Source organism: Emydura macquarii, unplaced genomic scaffold (assembly GCF_026122565.2).
Source record: "Emydura macquarii macquarii isolate MOO-44397 ecotype Brisbane River unplaced genomic scaffold, CSIRO-AGI_Emac_v2 contig_1933, whole genome shotgun sequence".
NCBI classification, from domain to species: domain Eukaryota; kingdom Metazoa; phylum Chordata; order Testudines; family Chelidae; genus Emydura; species Emydura macquarii.
In genome coordinates, this window is record NW_027132070.1 from 74,674 (window position 1) to 98,408 (window position 23,735).

The 23,735-nt window shown below is 45.4% G+C and overlaps 1 protein-coding gene and 1 pseudogene across 1 annotated transcript; both read right to left on the reverse strand.

The window, feature by feature from the left end:
- Positions 1-8,785: 8,785 nt before the first annotated feature.
- LOC137159811 (olfactory receptor 2AP1-like) lies at positions 8,786-9,813 on the reverse strand. Its single transcript, XM_067558274.1, has one exon. The coding sequence runs from the start codon at positions 9,764-9,766 to the stop codon at positions 8,786-8,788; it is 981 nt and encodes a 326-aa protein (XP_067414375.1). The 5' UTR covers positions 9,767-9,813.
- A 12,667-nt stretch (positions 9,814-22,480) lies between these two features.
- Positions 22,481-23,440, reverse strand: LOC137159808 (olfactory receptor 10A7-like; annotated as a pseudogene).
- Between the last annotated feature and the right edge of the window lie 295 nt (positions 23,441-23,735).

Here is a 23,735-nt window from a genome sequence, read left to right on the forward strand (position 1 = left end):
AGCTTTAGGGTAGGTGATATTCTGGACCAAGTCCTACATTCCTCTGTCTGTGACATGCTGGAGCTGCCAGAGATTTGGTTGTGCAGCAAATAATTCCAAATGAAAAATACAGTGTAGTAAGTGCAGAGGTGACCATTCATGTGTTGATTGGGACAGAATAAAACACTTGCAACTGTGGAGGAAAGCACAGCTCAGCATATGGAGGGTGTACTGAGGCAAAGTGAGCTAGAGAAATACAAAAAACCCTCAAGTTACTAATATCTCCTAACAGCTTTCGCACTGGAGATCCCTTTCCCCACATTGGGTTCTCTCTTGGGTATTAGCCTGCAACAGATTAATGGGAGGTAATGCGTGATGTTGGGATGAAAGGGGATAACACACTAATAGAAACAGATTCTTTGCATTAATGATCAAAGTAATAACAGAAAGTGAGAATTATAATTAAAGCTGCTGTAAAATACCTGCAGGCTAGTAATCTGTCAGTGGAAAAATGTCATTCCTTCCTATGTGAAGGAAATAGGACAGTTAAAGAACAGTAGTGAATATTTTCACCTGGAATAACCACAGTTTAATAGCATATGGGCCGGAATTAAAAATACATATTTATGTGAAAACAAAGCCTAAGATAATATACATTGAGACTTGACTACCAAAAAACTAGACTATACAAATCCCAGCATATGCTCTATATAGACAAGACAGAGAAATAGGAAAGGGTGGATGTGCCCTACACCTTCACTAAGGAGAACCTGAACTATCTTGATGCATAGATTAAAAAGCTAAAGATCGAGTATAACGCTAATGAGATACCAATACACAACAATTCTGCATCTCTAAGGCTTTATAATGTGCACAACCCATGCAGGAAACTAGAGGCTGTGGACCTGAAAGAATTAATTGCAGATGTCACAAGCCCATTCATTCTCTGTGCTGATCTGAGAAGTCTCAACAGATTGTGGGTAAGTAAGAAAAAAAAAACATAAAAATGGAAACTGAAGAGCAAATCTTGGAAGAGAATAATTTAGCACACCTACCAGCTTCAATATGGCTGATGGAAGAGTCACATGTCTGGATCTGGAACTAGCTTCTAGCATCATAGGGAGCAAATGCAGCTAGGAAATTGACAGAGGGGAGGGAATGGTAGTGACCACTTCCTGAGATTAACGACAGATTGAGGAGAAGGAAATACTGAAGATGAGGATAATATCACCAGAGCAGGCGGGGCAAGATTCCAGTTGGAATCTTAAATAAATAAATAAAAGCAAACAGGAGAAACCTTTGGAACCAGAAGGTAGAATAATGAATGTGAAAAGGCAATTAGGAAAAGGAATAAAGATTTTTTTTGTCTGATGTGCCTTACTTAGTGGATTTAATGAAATATAAAAAAGGAAAGTTGTTTCCAAAATGGCTAGAAAAAGGGCAAAAAGAGAAAGCCGGATAATATAATACAGGAAAGTAAATAAAAACACCAATACAGCAAAGGTGTATAAACAAACTCAGAGAAAGAATGGCATAAGGAGTCAGCCACATAACTCTAAGCTTTCCAATTGCAAAGCATGGACTAATAAACTCTAATAAAGGGAAAACAGAAATTCTGGCCAACATGCATCATGCAGTCAATAATGACGAGGATCAGAGGATACAAATTAGGGAAGAGAAAAGAACATTAAGTAAGGATAATTATGAGATGAAGAGGTGGGAAGGGAGGAGGATGTAGATATTTTAAATCAGTGATACTCAGACCTCAGTGGTTGAGGAGCCAAATCAGCGATCAACATTATCCAAAAGAGCCAGAGGTGTGTGAATTGTTTCATTTACAATAGGACCCTATACTCCTATTTAAACAGTATGGTGGGAAATATTTAGTTTATATATAGTCAGCAAAATGACAGACCATGTATTCTATCAACTATAAGTGGTTACTATCACAGTAAAACCATCCTGATTGGTTAACAACTACATCTGTGTTTTAATATCATGTGGTGCAAAGAGCCGCAGGAGACACACTAAAGAGACACATGCAGCTCAAGGGCCACACTCCGAGGTATCGCTGTTTGGAATGTAAGCTTTGGTACGGCATCGGTGAGAGTGTAGTAAGACTGACAAGGGAGGGATCAGTAGCACACCTAGAAAGAAGCAAAGTGGGTTCCAATGAGGTCGGCGTGCGATCAACCCTGTTGTTGGGATAGAGACAGAAGTACAAAAAAGCATGAGAATCGTAGAATTAATGATACTCACCTTCCCGGATGTAGAAAAAGCGTACAATGTGTGATGGAGAGATGAACCACTTCATAATGGGGCATATAGGGAGAATGGACAGACGGATAATGGACGACAAAAGAACCGTGCAGGTCTGGAGAAGGAAAGCTTTTTCCAACGTATAATAAATGGCAAGTGGAACTCCACAGTGGAGTATAGTTAGAGCAGCCTTCAACATCATGATAAATGATTGCCCTGAGGAGAGGAGTACAGGAATAGGGATAGTTATTTGCTGACTGTGACATCTGGAGTAAAAGCAGAAACCTTGAAAGCGCCACTAAAAGAATCAACGATGCGCTGAAGAGAAGTGCATCCTGGGGAAAGAGGTGGGGCTTCAAACTCTCAGACAAAACTAAGGGAATAACCCTCACAACAAGGAAAAACCAAAAAGAGGGGAAATTATAGCTGTATGACCGACTGATAAATATAATGAAATTACAACTTAAGTGTGACATTTGACAACCAGTTCATGCAGAGGGTCCATGCTGAAAATATTAAGTGCAAAAATAAAATATTTCTGGAACATCCTGGGGAGTGGATATGAAAATCGTGGTAATGCTACACTGTGGCGCCAGACCTTTTGGTCAGCAATGAACATATCTGAACTGGATTATATCCATGCACACACACATTGCATATCACAAGATGCTTTCATTACAATACCTCTGGGTACTACAGCCAGCAGCTGGTGAAATGCCTCTTGCTTTTAGTAAAGATAGCACTAAGCTAAGTCTGGGAGCTTCATTCTGTTAGCTAGTACTTTGGCCCAAAAGGTTGACATGTTTGTTAACAAGTTAGTGGAGGCTGATTAAGATGAAAACTCAAAATTCCCCATGGAAGTAGTGTACAGAAATGGACAATGGATCTGTAGGCTGGTGGCACAGTCCAGCTGGGTGTCGAGCCCCTTCCTCGGGCCCAGGCTTCGAGGAATGCCACAGCTCCTTGGTCTAGGGGAATAAGCCTAGCAGATTGGGTCTGTAGCCCCGGCCCCTTGTGGGGCGGGCTTACTTTGTAGTCGGTGGCCCCTTGGCCCTCATGTATGGCAGGGCTGACAAGGAGTCCCCAACCCCGCCTTCCAAAAGGTGGGGCAGACGAGCAGTCTATTGCCCCGGCCCTCAGGAAGGGCGGGCAGGCAAAATGGTCTTTGGCCCCCAGCACTCAAGTGGGGCAGGCAAGTACAAGCGTTCTATAGCCCCCAGCCCTCAAACTGGCCAGGGCTGCTAAATAGTCTGGTGCCCCTGGCCCGCAGGCAGGGCAGGGCAGGCACAGTAGTCAATAGCCCCCCGGTCTTTCCACTGGAGGGGCAAGCAAAGCCATTGATAGCACCAGGCCCTTAAGCCAGACAGAGCTGGTGAAGGAGTCAATAGCCCCTGGCCCTCAAGCGAGTGGGGCCAGCAAAATAGTCTAAGGCCCCCAGCCTTATTGTGCAGGCGGGGTTGGTAAAGCTCAGTGTCCCCTGGGCACTCAGAGGAAGCCAAGCACTCCTGGGGTTGTTAGGGAAGGGGGACGCAGGCCCACCCGACTCCACGGCGTCCCAGCCCAGGGCCCTAGCAGTGGCAAAGCCAGTTGCCACTGAGTCAGCAGGGCTCCAGTCACAACACGCTGACTGGTTTGTCCACGGACTCAGCCACTCTGTATTCGGCTGTCCCTGGGCTACTTCCTCCCACACTGTCCCCGGGTACCTGCATCCAGCCGTCTCCCACTGGGTCGCTGGGGTAGATGGCGAGCGGGAGTCCTGAGAGTCCCTTCTCCAGGTCGCAGGGTTCCCAGGGTTCCTCCAGTACACGGTGCTCAGTCCACTCCTGTGGATCTTCCCCATCAGGCAGCTCCTATAGGTCAGGGCCGGCCTTGGGGTTTCTTCCACTCAGTGGACTCAGGTAGTGTCTCCCAGCTACTATGGCATGGTGGTCCTAGCCAATCACTAGACCCCGATGGCCCTCTCCACTTGGGCCCGGTGGCCTGGGTAGTTCTCAGAGGTTCCGGTTGGTGGGCGGTTGCTCCAAACCACCACAGGGCCTGGGTCAGGCCTAGACCGCAGCCTTGGAGAAGCCACGTCTGCCTCCAGCAGCAGCTTTTTTTCCCCACTGTATAGCTGGGCTGGCTTTTTATACTTCCCTCCCCGGTCCTGGCTCTGCCTCCCAGCTTCCAGGTGGCTTGGTCTGCAGGGCCTCGTTCTGTCCAGTAGGGGCGTTGCGACCCTTCCTCATCCCCAGGCTCCGCGGAAGGCGACAGCGCCTTGTTACAGGCTATCAATGAAAAACAGGACTTGAAAGAAACCAAAATGTATAGCTAGGGGAAAACACTCATCACTAGAAAATCAATCCTAGCCAAGATAGATATGGAAATATATAATAAAAGAATGATGGAGAAGTAAGGCCCAGGAAAAGAGATATAATACTTTAGGATTGTACAGACTATAGCAATGAAATGAGGTTTTCTATAGAAACCTATCGGCCTTAAAGTAACAATTTTCCTTGCAAACCTATATAAAGAACACAAGGAAAATGGGGCCCAATAGAATTGGCTCTTCTGCAATTCTTTAAGAATACTAGGAAGGATGAAAGTGAGTCATGAACAAGAGATGAAGTGTAGCGCATGGCGGTTATAGTCTCCAGAAGTGAGCCTGCTACGTCACAAAACCCAAGAAGTCTCCAGACAACAAGATGGATCACTAGCTAGCTGCCTCGCCTTCCCTGCTTCACTGTTCCTGAACTCCTGGGACTTATCTTGGCTCCGACTTTGATTCTGACTCTCAACTGACCCTGGGGACCCCAGCACCACCCTGGATACCTGGTAGTGACTCCTCGGCCCAGCTCCTGGTTTGGTCTCCAGCTCTGACCATCAGCTTGACTCTTGCCCTGATACTGACTCTAACCCCTGGCTTCATTTCTGGGATCTCAAGCTTCTGCTGCTAGTCCAGCCTTCTTTCACCCAGAGTCCTGACTGATTGTCATGTATCGTATATCAGAGAAATGAATAGATATTTCCCACCTTCTCCACAGAGGGCGATTCTTGACTTGCTAACATTTAATTGCTCAAGCTCTCTAATACTCCTGTTGGGAAGGTGATATAGAAATGAGGAGCAATAGCATTTTGTAAATGGGTGTTCACCTCCAGTCATAGGACAGCCGGGGCTCCAGGTTTGAGACATGCTGGGAGAAGGAATATCTTTTATTGGACCAACTTCTGTTGGTGAGAGACAAGATTTCAAGCTATACAGAGCTCTTCAGGCTTTGGCAGACAGGACTCTGGTTCCCGAGGCAGGAAGTAGCCAAAGACGCACCCAAAAGTAGCTAAATGTCGCTAAATCAACGTTCAACACCTGTCACTAATGTCACTATTAAAAGTATCCATAAATCATCCTTAAGTATATACCGCTATATATTATGCCTGCAAATATCTTACTAACATACACATTTCATGTTATAATTAATAGATTCACAAGATAGCTCAAAACTGTGAGGTGAACAAATTGTTAATAACATACCTATATCTCCATCATGTCTGTCTCCCGCTCGCATCCTTCATACTCAGTACTTGGCTCTTGCCTGCTGGTGCTGGGGTCCATTTTCTACCCACTGTGGAAGGGTTGCTTCTCCTTGAACGAATAGGCTGTGTTTGTCTTAACGAGTTTCGTTACCAAGTCAGGAAGGTAATGCAAGATTCCCCAAACAATTTCAGTCCCATTCTGACCCTTATGATGGCATTTAATGTTTTAATGTCCATTCGATTCCACAGTTTAGATTTCACAATGTTCATCATACTGAACAAAGGCTCAAGCTCAGTGTTTGAATGGGGTAGTGAAACCTAAGCTATTGGTAGGGAGCAAAGGTCTGCAAACGAATTCATGTTTCCTGCATCACGGAATGCACAGACCTCAGCCCAGAAAGCCACAGTTTGAGATGTTTTTTCCCACTTAGTAAAGTGTACATTTTTCCACCGGGTCACAATTCGGTCTGCAGTGTCTTAACTCAAATCCAAAGATCTGGGCTAATTCAATTATTTCCTGTGTGCCTTTGTTTGCTTTTAGCACTTCTTCGGCACTCAGTACTGACATCATTTGCAAAGTTTTGACAGTCATTGGCAGGCATTGCTGATACTCTTGGATTAGCTGTACCATGAAGTCAATGCATCTCTTCCTCAGCACATTTATGCTTTCCAGTGACTCTCTGGAGAGTTTTCAAAACTGAAACCCCAGTAAGGAGATGGATCCAGGTAATTTTTGATAGAGGTGGTCAGAATGTCAATCTGTGCAATTAGGACCATAATTCTCCCTCATATAGACTTCGGGAGGGCTATCAATACATTGAGGAGCTTTCTCTCACTCAAATGCCTTGACTGCATGCTGTACCTCAGTAAGAACAGAGTATGTGATTTTTCACATCACTGTACATAGCAAAAATCATCTCTGCCTTGTAACAGCTGTCTTTTTTTCAAGAGCAGTGGAAATGTAGCTTTTAATTCATTCCACTGGGGTAGAATTCTGCTGACAGATCGCTCAATGGAAAGCCAACGAATGGGGCACATTTTTGCTATTTTCAGGGGTTCCTCTCCACAATGAATAGTCTCGTATACCTTCCGGGATTCCTCATGTCGACTTAGCGATAAGAAGAACCGATTTTATAGGTCTGCCTGAAAAGGAACTCAGTGTTTTGGGGATGGGTTTCCTCGGATGTGTGGGAAACTGCTAGTTGTAAAGAGTGACACGCACACCCTACTGCAACAAGAAGGGGTAAGTTGTACTCCTCTTGCAATATCTTAGTCTTTTGTTCGCGCCGGTCATTACAGAGGCGTTGTCAGTCCCAATTCCCACAAGGTTTTTTAGAGAGAGTCCTGATATTTCAATTACATCAATGAGGGCAATTGCTGTGCCCCTAGCATCACCAGACTGAGCAAGTTCTAGGGATGTCGACACAACTTGGCCCCTTTTCTCACTGGAGTAATGTAAAACAATCCCCAATTGATTTGTCACGCTTGTGTCAGTTGGTGCATCTAGGTTGAGGCTGTATTTTCTGTCGCCTATGTCACTTAGAATGTCTTCAAATATTAAATGTGTTAGTCTTTAAAGTTCCACAGAACTCTCGTTGTCTTTGCTGTATACAGACTAACACGGCTACCCCTCTGGAACTATGTCACTTAGGATTGCCTCTTTAAAGTGAGGCACCAGTACCTCCTTTATGAGCTCTCTATATTTTGTAGGGTGCAGTCATCTCAGAAGAGGGTTTTGAGTCTGCAAATGCTTTTCTGCACACATCCGTCAGATGATCACACGTCAGAATAGAACACTGGTGTGCAATAAACAGTGAAAGATTGCCCTCTGTTTTTATGTCGATGCTGCATTTTGTTTGTTGATAGGCTTAAAATCAATATGTGTTTGGCTGGGGCTGATAAAAGGCTTAGCCTTCTGTGCATGTTTTGCAGTCAGGTTATACTTTTTAATGTCACTGATCTTAGCCATGATTTTGGTTTTTCAGTAACTGCAGAAGGCCTTTGACAGATTACTTTGCACAGGTTTCATCCAGGCCTTGAATTACTCTGGTGACTTACACAGCGTTTTCGAGAGGAGTGCAAGTTTTTCTTTAGATGTTTTGTCAGACTGAGACAGTTAAGAAAACTGGCTTTTGAAAAACAAACAACACACCATATGCTCTGTCCGTCCCTGCGCAGTGTAAAACATGACAATAGTTTTCATGCCTTGCAAATGTTACATTGTATGTTCTGCCGTACAAGCTTGATGAGGAATGTTTAAGGATGTTGGGAACTGGAGGAAGAGTGTCGGTATGGATTGGATGGGGATAGGGAGGTAGGTATCTGTGCGCATGTGGTGGTGTGGCTGCTCTGCTCAGCAGCAAAAGCTCAGAGTCTGGCTAATACAGCGAAGCATGGGGCATTCGAAACAAAGAAGCCAAACATAAAATCATAAAAGATTAGATTTGGAAGGGACCCCAGGAGGTCATCTAGTCCAACCCTATGCTCAAAGCAGGACCAACCCCAACTAAATCATCCCAGCCAGGGCTTTGTCAGGCCAGGCCTTAAAAACCTCTAACGATGGAGATTCCACCGCCTCCCTAGGTAACCCATTCCAGTGCTTCACCACCCTCCTAGGGAAAACATATTCTGCCTCAGGAGTCAGTATTTTCATTGCCCAAACATTTATTTTGATCAAAAACAACGAAGAAGGGATGCACACAGGGATTTACTTGGCTAGTTAGTGGATTTTGTGCCTTAGACAATAACAGCGCTGTGCACCCCCCTCCCATAGGGTGAATGTTGAGCCAGCGTCATGGAGAAATATACCATCGTACGACGTGTATCGGTGCTGAACGTGGAGTGACAGAGGTGTCCTCAGCCTCACTTTCCTGGACGTTGTGATACATGGACACAGCATGGGACCATAAACACCCTCAGTAACTCTCTGTAGATCATATATGTGTTTTTCACATTAGAGCTTTAATTTCCAATGGGAGTTTTCAGCATCATTTTAATGGGTACTAATTGGTTAAAACACAAGGCAGTTTCGAAAACCTCAGGTTAAGTTATTCTCTCGGAGTCTCCATGTGGTTTTGTGAAAGCCACATTTACGGATGGCTTTGCTCAAGGCTTCCTTCACCTCCCTGTTTCGCAGGCTGTATATGAGGGGATTCACCAGGGGAGTCAGGACCGTGTAACAAAGAGAGAGCACTTTGTTCAGGTCTCTCAGTGTATCATCTTTTGGTAGCAAGTAGACCATCATTATTGTTCCATAAAAAACTGTCACCACGATGAGGTGAGAGGAGCAGGTGGAAAAGGCTTTTTGCCTCCCGGTGGTGGAAGGGATTCTTAGGATGGTGGCGATGATACACACGTAGGATGTCAGGGTTAGCAGGAATGGAGGCAGCGTGAATACACAGGCTAGGATGAAATCTAATAATATAACCAGGTGTGTGTCACTGCAGGAGAGTTCCATCAGTGGGATGGAGTCACAGTAGAAATGGTTGATTTCATTTGGGCCACAGAATATTAACTGTGATAGGAATAAGACTACGATGGCAGGAGCCAAACAACCATTTAACCAGGATGCAACAGCCAACTTGACACAAAACCTGGTATTCATAAGAGTTGAATAGTGCAGGGGTTTACATATTGCTAAATACTGATCGTAAGACATCGCTGCTAGGAGATAGCATTCGGTAGCTGCCAGAAAACCAAAGAAAAAGAATTGTGTGAAGCAGGCACGGAATGAGATGGCTTTGTTCCCAGTCAGAAGACTGGCCAGCACCCTGGGCAGGATGGTGGAGGCGTAGCAGATCTCCAGGCAGGACAGGTTTCCCAGGAAGAAATACATGGGGGTGTGAAGTTGTCGATCAGTAACAACAAGCACCACGATCTGGATGTTTCTGGCCACGGTTGTGATGTAGATCACTAGAAACACCAGGAAGAGAAGAATTTGCAGGTCAGGGAGTTTCCCAAATCCCAGGAGTATAAATTCCATGACGGCCGTTTGGTTTCTCCAGTCTGTGTCTGCCATGGGCTGAGTCGAGGATCAAGAAAACTAACTGTGCAATTGAATCAGAAAAATACAGTTAAAAGTTAATTGTCTTGTGAATTATTTCCAAAAATATTCATTAGCTCTCCTTCCTCTTCTGACCACAGACTGAATTTTAGGCTAAATGTCAACTTAAAAACAAATTGCCAGGAGATTCAATTTGAGAACAGATTATTTGTACCCATGCAGACTACCCTCTGCCATATCAGATCAATAACTACAGTAACAACCGTCCATTTCTCTGGTAGCAGAATACTGATATGACCAATAAGAACCTTTCTTAATTGACTATCACATCTTAGGGGTCAAAGTCAGAAATACATACATTGAAATATTGCACTGAGATTTCCAGCGTAGTCTAGTGTCCTTAGGCATGGATCTTCTGTTAGAATCATGGAAATTAATCTAATGATATATCCTGGTGTAGTCAGAATTTCAATGTGCTGTCGGAAAAGGAACAACTTTCACCCACTCACAAGAGTTGCATTTATTCCATAAATTATGACGTGGAGTAAACTCTTCCTTAATTCATGGGGTGCTAATGGTGGCATGGTGAGGGACTGCAAATACCTTTTCTGTTTCCCGACATTCACTTTGTAGCAGTAATACAATACAGCTCTTTGGAATGTGGATCTGAGAAAGGGGCAGAACCAAGTTGACGTGCAGTCCTAACTGGGGCATCTCAATTCCCAGAGCATAATGATTGTCGGATGATGATACATGAACAAGACACTGGAAGTGCGGAAAAGATGCTGACCATGTACTCGGCGTCTAAGAAGAAAGTGGCGTGTGCTATCTGGGCTAGTGAGACTCTCTCACCAATTGCCACCTAATTGGGGCAAACCCTCAGCTGGATCCTCAGATGGTATAAATCAAGGTAGCTCCCTTTGTGTGTCGGGGGACAGATCCCCAACTGAGAACGTCAAAGGACCTGGATCTCAATCTCGACCTTTGTTAAATGGTGCTATGGACGCACTCCTGTGGGAAGGTGAGGCTAAAGCTGTTAACATTCACCTGTAGAAGAGCTTGGAGAAGCTCAAAAGCTTCTCCCGTTCAGCCACAGAATTTGTTCCAATAAAAGATAACAGATATTACCTCTCCCGCCTCGTCCCTCTCCTCCTCCCCAAGCACATTCATGCCCCTGTCTGGAAGGTGGGAGAGAAACGCTGTCGGGGATTCAGTGCTCACCTGTCACCCCAGGGCAGCCCCAGACTGAAGTGATGAGCTCCTACTTCTCCAGGTTAGACGCCAGGAGCCAGGATCCACAGCTGAGGTTCTTGTGTCTCCTCTTCCTGCAGAAGCTGAGTTTTTTCAGTGCGGAGACCTGCAGTTACCTGAAGAGATGAATAGGTGCATTGGTCTACCTTTGGAAAAGGGGCTGCCCTTATATTTGTGTAAATGCTTCCTCTGGATTAGTGTTCAGTCCTCACACTTCTTAATACGGTTCCACTTCAACCTTTCTCCCTTTTCGTTAATTTTGTGTCCCCAAAGCTTTGTCACTGCCAACGCCCAGTGGGACTTATACTATGGGACTTGCTTCCTTGGAGCATTAGATTTAAAAAGGACACAATATGAAAAATGAGACATGGATAAAACCTCACTTTTACATTTTTGAGCGATGCCTCTCCAAGCTGATGGCCTGTTATAATGTACTTGCATCGCCCCTCGATTAATATTCAAGAGATGCTGCACATAGTGGGTATTTCTGAAAATAGCTGCCAGTCTCTCATCCTTTTAATATGCTTCCACCCATGGGCATTTTACAGTCTAGCTTTCCCATTACTGTATTGGCTACTGAAATCTGTTGGTCACTGGTCAGTATTTCTGACCCCTGCACTAGTTCCTCTATTCTGCTGCCACATGGTGTCGATTTCATAGAATCATAGAAGATAAGAGCTGGAATGGACCTCAGGAGGTTATCTATTCCAACCCCCTGCTCAAGCAGGACTGAGCCCAACTAAATCATCCCAGCCAGGGCTTTGTGAAGCCGGGCCTTAAAAACCTCTAAGGATGGAGATTCCACCACCTTCTTGGGTAACCCATTGCAGTGCTTCACCGTCCTCCTGATGAAAAAGCCGTTCCTAATATCCAATCTAGACCGCCCCCACTGCAAATTCAGGGTGAATTCCGTGACAACTGTTTTGGTTTCTCCAGTCTGTTTCTGCCATGGGTTGAGTCTAGCAAGAAGGAAGGAAACTGGCAATGGAATAGGAAGAACATAGATTAAAAAAAAAAAAGAGTCCTGTAGCACCTTAAAGACTAACAAATTTCTGTGGACATAAGCTTTCGTGTGCTGCAACCCACTTCGTCAGATGCAGCCCACAAAAGCTTATGCCCGCAGAAATGTGTTAGTCTTTAAGGTGCTACAGGACTCTCATTTTTGCTGTATACAGACTAACACGACTACCCCTCTGATAGATTTAAAAGTGAAACAAGTCTTGTGAATTCATTCCATAAGTATTCCGATACTCCCCTTCTCCTGACCACAGGCTATAATTTTAAGCCAAAATTCAGACTTTGTAGCCAAGTGGCAGAAGTTTCAGTTGAAGAACAGAACCTTGGTGCCCATGCAGACCACCCTCTGCCGTATCAGAGCAATAAGTACAGTAGCAGTCCGTTTCTCTGGTAGCTGAGTACTAAAAAGGCAGATCAGAGCATGTCTTTATCTGCTATCGTATCCCATCTGGTGACATACAAGAGCTTAACAATGATGTTAAATGCTGTATTTCACTTCTGGCAGTGGCCAAAATCATGCCATGCCTCAGGAGTTAAAATCAATAAATACATCAACGGAAATCTTGCACTGAGATTTCCAGTGCAGTCTAGTGTCCTTAGATCTAATGTTAGAATTACAGTAGAACCTCAGTTACGAACACCGCGGGAATGGAGGTTGTTCATAACTCTGAAATATTCCTAACTCTGAACAAAACCTTCCGTTTGTTCTTTCAAAAGTTTACAACTGAACGTTGACCTAAGATAGATTTGGAACTTGACTATGCAAAAGAAAAATGCTGCTTTTAACCATCTGAATTAAAATGAAAAAAACACAGAAAGTTTCCTTACCTTGTCCAATCTTTCTTTTTAAGATTACGTTAAACACAGTACTGGGCTGTATTTGCTTTTTCTCTCTCTCAGGGCTGCTGCCTGATTGCATGCTGCCGAGTCCAAATGAGGTGTTAGGCTAACCGGGCAGTCTGTAACTCTGGTGCTGGTAAATCTGAGGTTCTACTATAATGGAGAACAATCTAACTATATATCTTTGTATGGTCAGCATTTCAGTGTCTGGTAGGAAAAGGAACAATTTTCACCCCTAGCACAAAATGCATTTATTCCATGAATAATGAAGTGGAGTAAATTCTTCCTTAGTTCATGGGGTGGTGATGAAGTGCTGAGGGACTGCAAATGCCTTTTCTGTTTCCCGAGAATCACTTTGTAGCAGTAATAAAATGAAGCTGGATCTTGGGAAGGGGCACAAGCAGGCTGATATTCAGCCCTTACCGAGGAGTGTCACTCCCCACTCCACAACGTCTGTGATATGATAAATACAGGAACAAGACACTGGGTGGGAAGAAAAGATGCTGTCCCTGAACTTGGAGTCTAGGAAGAACGTGGCGTGTGTGATCCGGGCTAGTAAAACTCTATTTACACTCACCACCCAATTGGGACACACTGAGCCAGACCCTCAGCTGGTATAAATCAAATAATAATCAAATAAACAAACTGGAGGATTGGGCCAAAAGAAATCTAATGAGGTTCAACAAGGACAAGTGCAGAGTCCTCCACTTAGGAAGGAAGAATCCCATGCACAGCTATAGACTGGGGACCGACGAGCTGGGCAGCAGCTCTGCAGAAAAGGACCTGGGGGTAACGGTGGATAAAAAGCTGGATATGAGTCAGCAGTGTGCCCTGGTTGTCAAGAAGGCTAATGGCATATTGGGCTGCATTAGGAGGGGCATTGCCAGCAGGTCACGGGAAGTGATTATTCCCCTCTATTCGGCATTGGTGAGGCCGCATTTAGAATACTGTGTCCAGTTTTGGGCCCCCCACTACAAAAAAGATGTGGACAATTTGGAGAGAGTGCAGCGGAGGGCAACCAAAATGATTAGGGGGCTGGAGCACAGGACTTATGAGGAGAGGCTGAGGGAACTGGGCTTGTTTAGTCTGCAAAAGAGAAGAGTGAGGGGGGATTTGATAGCAGCTTTTAACTACCTGAAAGGGGGTTCCAGGGAGGATGGGGCTAGGCTGTTCTCGGTGGTGGCAGATGACAGAACAAGGAGCAACGGTCTCAAGTTGCAGGGCGGGAGGTCTAGGTTGGACATTAGGAAAAAGTTTTTTACTAGGAGGGTGGTGAAGCTTTGGAATGGGTTACCTAGGGAGGTGGTGGAATCTCCATCCTTAGAGGTTTTTAAGCTGAGGCTTGACAAAGCCCTGGTTGGGATGATATAGCTGAGGTTAGTCCTGCTTTGAGCAGGGGGTTGGACTAGATGACCTCCTGAGGTCCCTTCCAACTCTAATATTCTATGATTCTATGATTCTAAGGTAGCTCATTTTGTGTGTCAGGGGTAGATCCCCAACTGAGAACCTGTCACAGGAGCTGTATGTCAATCTCCATCTCTGTTAAATGGTGCTATGGACACCGGCTGGTGCTGCTGTGGGAAGGTGAGGCTAAAGCTTTTAACAGTCACCTGAGGAGGAGCTCCGAGTAGCTCAAAAAAATCACTCATTCACCCAGAGAAGCCCCTGTGTGGAAAGTGGGAGAGAAATGCTGTCAAGGAGTCGGTGCTCACCTGTCACCCCAGGAGAGCCAGGACAGCCGCAGCTTGAAGTGATTTTTGTGTAAATGCTGCCTCTGTATTAGTGTTCTATCCTCACCATTTTTAATACGGTTCCACTTCAACCTTTCTCCCTCTTGGTAAATTTTGTGTCTCCAAAGATTTGTAGCTAACAACGCCCAGTGGGATGTGTACAATGGGACTTGTGTAAATCTGTCTTTTTTTTTTAGTCTAATGATCTGATGTGAAAAATATTTGAGATCATGATGAAACACCAGCTCAAATTTCTGAGCAATGCCTGTCCAAGCTAATGGCCTGTTATAATACAATTGCCCCGTCCCTCGATTAATATTCAATAGAGGCTGCCAGCTAGTGGGCATTTCTAATAAATAGCTGCCCATAGCTCATCCTTTCAATTTGCTTCCACCCCTGGCCGTTTTACAGTCTAGCTTTCCCATGGCTTCATGGGCTATTGAAACCTGTTGGTCACTTCTCAGTATTTCTGCTTCCCCACCATTTCCTTCATCTTGTTGCCGTCTAGTATCGATTTCCCAGCTAGAGAGCCTATTGTTCTGCTCTCTTCTAGTGGATTTTTTTGCTATCTCGGCCTCTTTCCCAATCTCAGCTTCTATGACACACGTAGAACACCCTATTTCTCACTCCATGAGGTCTGCTACTGTACACAGAATTCATCCCATAGTACATCTGTCCTCTGCTCTCCAGTGCTCTGTGCTCAAAAGTTACACACCAGGAGACAGCTTCACCCTCCTTTTCAATTCCTTCTTTTGGTCATTTGGCAACATATCGTCTCCTTTGTAGCTCTTCCAATTTGGTGGTTATCCCCTGTGCAGCACTGCTGGGCCTGTCCTGTTCTTTTGCCCTTTAGTGGCCCTAGACAGGATAATCACATATTTCCTCTCTTCCTACCTACTGCTCGGTGTGCTCTGTTCCAGATTGCAGCCACTGGGAACCAAATGGTACAAGAGATTGGTTGCTACATTAGTGCTTACAACAGGTCGAGGTAGGCATCCAAAAGAGCCTATGGTGAGAGAAGCCCAGTGGCTCTCCAGGCTGAGATTCTCAGAGACGTCTAAGGGAGTTAGGCTCCAAAATCTCTTTGAAATGAGAGAAGGACACTTAACTCCCTTGGGGCCCTTGAGAAATCATTTCCATAGTGTTGGAGCCTTACACTTCTCACAGGTGCACAGTGTCCCTGCCACTAAACAAGTTGTGACATGATCCCAGAGATGGAGCCAGCACAGCCATATTTGACATCAAGGGATTTTTGCCTGTTGGTAGCTGCTTCCTCTCACCATAGGTTGCCTCATGCCCTGAGGAGAGGGCCCTGCATACAGCCGAGCTGTGTAAGGCACCTGGGGCTGACTAGACTCCGTGCCCTGAGAATTAGCCTTCACTGGATGTGCCCTTGTTGCAGTCAGTTTTGGGGACACTCATTGTAACAGGTGTTCCTAAATATAGATAGGAAGGCCAAAAAAGAATTTGAAGAACATCTAGCCAAAGACTCAAAAAGTAACTGCAAAAAATGTTTTTAAGTACCTCAGAAGCAGGAGCCTGCTAAACAACCAGTGGGACCAGTGGGAAAATGAGATGCTAAAGGAGCAAAGGAAGATAAGGCTATTTTGGAGAAACTAAATTAAGGTGAGAAATCTGTGCAGCTGGCCTGAGCTTTAGGAACATATTGATAAATTGAACCATAATAAGTTCCCAGGACCAGACGGTGTCCATCTAAAAGTCCGGAAGTAACTCAAATGTGAAATTGCAGAACTACTAACTGTAGCACGGGGTCCAGTCCAGCCACGTGGTTGTGGCCCTTCTCCGGGCCCCGGCTTGGAGGAAGGCTACTGAACATTCCTACAAGGGGAATATTTAGCTGTGACTATGAGTCTGGTGTCCTGGCCCTGAGGCAGGGCGGGCAGGCAAACAATCTATTGCCCGGCCCTCAGGCAGGGTGGGCGAGCAAGCAGTCTTTGAGTCGGGAGGGCAGAGGATGGTATTCGCTCTCAGTGTGGCAAGGATAAAGGGTGAGGGGAGGGGGACACAGGCCCGCCCAACTCCACTGCGTCCCAGCCCAGGGCCCTAGCAGTGGCAAAGGCGTTGCCACTAAGTCGGCGGGGCTCCTGCCGCAACACACCGACTGGGCCATGGTTATGGCTGTCCCTGGTCTACTTCCTCCCCGTATCCCCCAGGTACCTGCATCTATGGGATCCTCTGGGTCACTGGGGTAGACCACCTGCGGCAGGCTCGTCAGTCCCTCTGCATCCACCGGCGGCAAGGTGGGAAGCTCCTCGGCGAGCGGCAGTTCATCCAGGTCCCTGGCTTGGGAGATGGCTTGGCCTTAGGCAGCTCCTCTAGATCCTGTCCCGCCTCAGGGGATGGCTCGGCCTCAGGCAGCTCCTCTAGGTCAGGTCTGGCCTCGGGGGGATTTCCCAGCCCTCTGACTCAGGGGACTCGGTCCAGGCACCAGGGCCTATGGGTTCAGTCCAGTCCTGGGGACCTAAGGGCCTGTCCGGCTTCTGAGGCCCTGTAGGCCTAGGCCAGTCCAGAGGGTCTGGGGGCCCTATACAACCCTTAGTGGTTGCTCACGGGGGCCGACCCTGGGGGCTTTGCTCTGGTAGGTGCTTGCTTGGGGCAGTGGCCCGGCCTGGTTCAAGCTTTTGCTGCAGTCGGCAGGGCAGCACGCCTGCCTCTGGTGGCAGCTTCCTTCTCTCTGAGATGAGGGGCCTGCTTCTTATGGACTCAGTCTTGGCTGAGGCTCCGCCCCTCTGGTGCTGGATTGGTCAGCTGGTAGGACCTATCCCTAGCTAGCCTCCCTGTTGCCGGGCAGACTGGGTGGCCGGCCCTTTTTCCGTCCAGGCCTGAGGTTGTGGCCCTTCTCTGGGACCCGGCTCAGAGGAAGGCCATTGCACCTTCCTACACACACCCCCCACTCAAGTCCAGCCCCCAGTCTCTGGGGCTGGCCCACTCCAGTGGGTCCATCTGGGATAGGGCATCCGTGTTGGCATGGTCCCGCCCGGCACAATGTTCGATGGAGAAGGCGAATGGCTGCAGGGCCAGATACCACCGTATTATCCGGGTGTTGGTATCCTTCATCTGCTGGAGCTAGCGGAGGGGGGGCGTGATCTGTGACCACGGTGAAGGGGGTCCCAGGAGATAATACTTTTGGGCTTCCAGGGCCCATTTCACGGCCAGGCCTCCTTTTTTACCGTCGCATAGCGCTCCTCCCGGGGAAACAGCCGACGGCTTAAGTAAAGGATGGGGTGCTCTTCCCCGTCGAATACCTGCGTCAACACCTCCCCTAGTCCAACCGCCGAGGCGTCGGTCTGTACGACGAACGGGCGGCCGAAGTCTGGGCTATGAAGGACGGGTTCGTGACACAGGGCCTGTTTAAGCGCTGTGAAGGCGCGGTCTCGCTCCAGGGTCCACTGGACATGGGTTGGTTGGTCCTTTCGCAGGGCATCCGAAAGGGGCGCGGCAAGGGTGGCGAAGTTCGATACGAACTGTCTGTAGTATCCGGCCAGGCCTCGGAACTGCCTGACCTGTTTCTTGATGGTCGGCCATGCATATTCCTGTAGGGCCTGCACCTTATCAATCAGGGGTTGCAGGACCCCTCTTTGAAAACTTAGCCACTGAAATGGGAGGAGTGTGTACCGTGATAGGACCCGAATGTTGTGTTTACATACCAGATAATACCCATGACATTTTCACACAAGCCGAGCGTATCAGAAAAGAAGTAGCAAAGCTCCATGAAACAGATAAATGAAGCCTATGGTCTTGGCTTGGAGGATGGGGATCCAAAATTTTCTACATCATGTTACTCGTATTTGGAGGTATTATTGGCATTTTTGTGTGTATACAGATAGTTGTAATGCTTATAAAATGTTGCTTTAAATGTACTGCAAAAGAAATGCAAATAGGTATGCTAACCCCAGAACAGAAAACAGCAGTATATAATATGTATGCAGAAATAAAGGAATGGGACGAGCAAGTACAGAAGGAAGTTAAAGACATAATGAATATAGAAGTTTAAGGCAGTATGGTGCTATAGAGCACCAAAGGGGGGATTGTTGAAGTAAACTGCATAGGCCTTAACCTCTGGTACACTACAGAAAATATGTCTTATGGGTAGAAGGAGGAGGTGAAACAGAGAGTGAGAACAGTGCAGAAGAAAGAATGTAAACAGTACTGAGAAACTGAGAAAAACAGCAATTATTGTAGTTAAAAGTGCAGTCTGCTTATGTCTTATGTCTGTAACCTTGACCAATGCCATGAAGTTTTTCTGTGACCCTGTGATTCTACTTCTGTGATTCTAATGTGGTTATAAATACATGTGAATCTCTGCTTTGAGGCAGAGACTCTTACTGACTGTCAGTGGCTCTCTCCTTGCATATGATTGTGCTTTTGTGCTAATAAACAAGTCTCAGATCTCTGATGAGCCTCAACTAAAATGCAGAGTGAAGCTTTGTTTCTTCCACAGTTCCTGTGACCCAATGGGAATGACCGTTGTTCTTTCCTCCCCTTTATGATGATAACGGCTGTGTTTGTTAGTTCTGGTCAAAATTTTTCTCGTACTTTTTTCTTATATGGAATTTTCTGTGGGAAACGCTGAATTTAAAAAAAAAAAGTATTTGATATTCTCTTGAGAAATTTGCCCACTCCAAATGAAATGATTTTTTTAAATGTGAAAATGAAATGAAAACTTCCATTTTGAATTGATTTTTTCATTTATATTGAACATAAAATACCTTATCTCAATATCATTTGAAGTCAATATGTTCCTTCCAAATGAAAGTTTTCATTTGAAATGCACACTTCACGAGGAAATATTTTGTTTCAATCAAAATTGCCAAAAGGAAGTTTTTGACGTTGCGGCAGCCACACATTTTACAATTTTTCATCTGATGAAAATTTTGACATTTCAACCTTTTGGCCCATATTGGGATTAAAACAAATTTCAAAATATGGAATTTCCTGTGTGACAGAATTTGTTTTCATCCTAAATAGTTGTAGACTATCAAGCGTAACAAGGCACTAACCTCATAGATTCATAGATCAAAAGGGACTATTCTGATAATCGCATCTGACCTTCTGTATAACACAAGCCAGAGAATTTCCTCAGTTCCTATAGTGTTTCTTGCCCTCTTATATTATAAGTTCTATTATATTACCTGGGACCACTGTAAACCAAGAGCAACTATTTTACCAGTGTTCAGGAGACAGGCACAATTGTGACATCCTAACATCCTAGACTATTGCTGCAATCACGTTTTCGTGTGTTTGGGAACACTGTGCTTGGAATCGCTTGCAGGTCTGTGTGCATTGCGTCTGTAACCTCTCACCATTCAGTTTGTTGCTTAGAAATTTTTTGAGATCTTTTGTTACACAAGCAACTGCCTTGCTCGTATCTGAGAACAGTCACCATGAATGTGCTTTGTTATTTTATGTCAGTGGAACAATTCATATTGATGGCTAATTCTACCCTAGCATTTCTAGTATTAGAATAACGTGTACGAACCCTCTTTGGTAAAAAATATATATTGTTTAGGGGGAATGCAGCTTTAATTGAAAGTTGTAATTTTTGTTTTAAGTTTGTTTGGGTGTTTTTTGAAGTAGAAGTTAGTTAGTGTGACTGAGGAATAAATGGTGTGTGTGTGATAATGAGGTAAAAGGTGGCAACTCTAAGTCTCCCTGAAAAGAGGAAGGGAGTGAAGCAAGATTTCATTGTAACAACTTTTACGGTCCAGATGGCCAAAGAACACGAGATCAAGATAAACCTGGGTCCAAAGGGGTCGACCCCACCAAGGACAGGAACAAGACAAAGTGTGAAAAAGGAATCAAGATAAAGGAAAGCAGTCATGTTTGCAACATGACAAGTGATTAATATGATAAAGCAACATAACACAGCAAGATCCATAGACCCGAATGGGGATGGACCACTATAAAGATGGGGTAAAAAGATGAGGACTTTGGGTTTGGTTCTACAATCATCCTCCAGGAGCATCGGTGCACACCGGCAGACCCCTGCTCCCTCCCTCGTGTCTTAGCCACCTGGCCAGTGGACTAACACGAGCAACTGAGGCTGGTAACTACAATCTATCTCTGTAGAACTTTGTGTGTGTCTGTGTGAATGTATTAGAAGAAATGTATTGCAAATTGTTTTTGTTGTAAAGAATTTTAGTATTCACAATAAATGTGGTGTATTGTCTTGTCCCCCGAATAAGATCCTGCTGTTTATTTTACAAGTATAACACCACCCGCCATGGGCAACACACGCACACCCCTCTTCAGGTTACGACCCCTGACCAGTCTGAGTATCTCCCTGCAGTGTCCAGCACCTGGTCTAGTGGACACTCACAGAATCCCCAGGTCTTGTATCCCCAAAGGAACAGGACACCCCAGCTCTGATTAACACACAGCACTTAGACGGGATGAGAGGCAAAGCAAGTATACTTTTATTTAACAAAGATCAGAGATTCAAATGTTAGCCAGCTGAAGTGTTGGAAACAAAGGATGACACACAATGAAACGTCAACAAATATAGACCATACACTTAACTAATACGAGACCGTCCTGCCTATGAAGTTTAGCTCACCCAAAGCTCTCCTGCCAGCATTTAACAGCCAGGCTGGCTGTGATTCTTTTTTCATGAAGCAAACACACTGCCATCTTATCCCCTAAGTGAAGGACGTGGATTGAGTTTCTGTACCTGCCGTTATAGTCCAAAAGTCTATTGTCTTCACTTGTAAATAGATCTCTTTCCCACAGGTTTAAAACTCCCTTTCTCTGAAGATTTTACAGTCCCTTCCCTGGCATTCAGCTGACTGTAAATGGCAGTCCACTGTGAAGCAGGCCCTACTCAATGTACGTGTGTTCCAACTGAGTAATAACACAGCTGCCTGAAGGAAACTTGTTTATTGACTGCTGGTGACTGGCCACAAATCACAGACCATAAGAACATAATTTTCAGTATAGATACATAACTCCTTACGTATTAGCCGTACATACCACTCACAGTGTTTATGATAACCACTGGGACACAGGCTTTCTGAAGAAACTTTCTATAGCACCCTTTGGCACACTAGTTTGTGTGTAGTAGACCCAGGGGATCCATGCACCCTGTGGCTTCTGCCAGTTGGCAACAAACAGTCCCCGGGTCACACTATGCAATGAGTAGGGAGAAAGAGACGACTGAGAATGGGACCCACCAAAGCCTGCACCTAGGCTGGGAGCCGCTTCCTCTACCCAAAACCAAAGATTCTGACAAGAGGAGCGTGTCCCAAGCCATGCCCCTTTCAAAGCGATAGGCACCTACATCTGGGCTGCAGGGGGTTGCTCTTCTTCATTGGCGATCCACGAACGGGAAACACAAAACAGTTAGGGGGGAGAAGCTCTCCTTTATTATTTGTAGACCCCTCAGTCGAGGAACTCACCTGAGGTGTAGGAGACTCTGCTTCAATTCCCCTGACTGCCATAGCAACGTGTATGTCCACAGCCAGGGCACTTACAGAAAACAATTAGATGTCTAGTGAACTTAGGATGAAGCAGCACCTGAGTGTGTGTGTGGGGGGCTGGGGGTTGTGGATCATAACAGTGCCTAAATCTGGGGCTTAGGGGCCTAAGTCCCTAGATGGATCTCACCTTTAGTGACCTTCTCAACAATTATGGAAACATCTGAGCACATGTGTCGCTTCAAATAACCCAGTAGGTGCCATTTTCCTTCCATCCAACTCTGATTTCTAGCACAATCTTAGATAACCAGTCAAGTGACATCTGCATTACCTGTCACCCACTTTGAGCAAGTTACAATGCACACCTCTGACAAACAGACTGGCCAGATTCTACTCCTCTGACTGATGGGTTGGGATCACATGCTCTCCATTTCATTTCACCTCCAGCCTCCAGTGCCTTAATTCACGAAAGCCGCACACTTCCTGACCGCTTTTCTCAAGGCCATCTTAACTTCCTTGTTTCTCAGGCTGTAGATGAGGGGATTGATCAGGGGAGTTAGGACCGTGTAGCAAAAGGAGAATGTTTTGTTCAGCTCTTGTAGCACCTCGGTTTTTGGTAACAGATAGACAATGATCAGGGTCCCATAGAAAATTGTAACCACAAAAAGGTGAGAGGAGCAGGTGGAAAAGGCCTTTTGCTTTCCATCATTTGATGGGATTCTCAGAATGGCAATTATGATATAAACATAAGATGTCATGGTCAACAAAAAAGGAGGTAAGGTGAATAAGACAGAGCCCCAAAAAGTCACAAGTTCCATGTTATTGGTGTCACTGCAGGACAGTTTTATCATTGGGGCGAGATTGCAAAAGAAATGGTCCACCTCATTAGGGCCACAGAAGATTAATTGTGACATTAAAAATATTACAATGGTAACAGCCGAAAATGCACTTATCCAAGACCCAACTGCCAGTTGCAGGCAGAACCTGTTATTCATGTGGCTTGAATAATGCAGTGGCTTGCATATTGCTAAATATCGATCATAAGACATCGCAGCTAGGAGGTAACATTCTGTGTCTACTAAAGAACCAAAGAAATATAATTGTACAAAGCAACCAGTAATAGAAATGGTTCTGTCCCCAGTCAGGAGACTGGCCAGCATCGGGGCAGGATGGTGCAGGTGTAGCAGGTCTCCAAGCAGGACAGGTTTCCCAGGAAGAAGTACATAGGCATGTGAAGCTGCTGATAAGCCACAACTAGCGCAACAATGAGGATGTTCCCGACCATGGTCACAATGTAGCTCACTAGAAACAGCAGGAGGTAGAACGATCTGCAGTTCAGGATGATTCCCAAATCCCAGGAGGATGAGTTCTGTGATGGATGTTTGGTTTCCCCATTCGGTGTTTGCCACGGATTGCATCTAAGAGTCACAGAACAAATCAGAATGGAATTTGAAGATTACATTTTATTTCAATGTGTGGACTTGAATATCACTCCATAAATGTTCAAAACTTTGCTGCCCTTGCAGTTTACCTTTGCAAAAGTGCAATCAAGAGACCAGGCAATAGAAATGAATTGCCTCAATTTGGAGTAGATTTTTAAATATTCTGGTGCCCGGCTTCATACCAAAAAAAATCAGACCGGTACTTCTCTAGCTAAAGACCTGACTGTTGCTATGAACTTTTAGAACATATCTTGATCTGCTCTTATGTACT

Bases quoted from the DNA above. Each gene is read 5' to 3' on its own strand.
- LOC137159811 (XM_067558274.1), bottom strand. From the start codon at position 9,766: ATGGCAGACACAGACTGGAGAAACCAAACGGCCGTCATGGAATTTATA.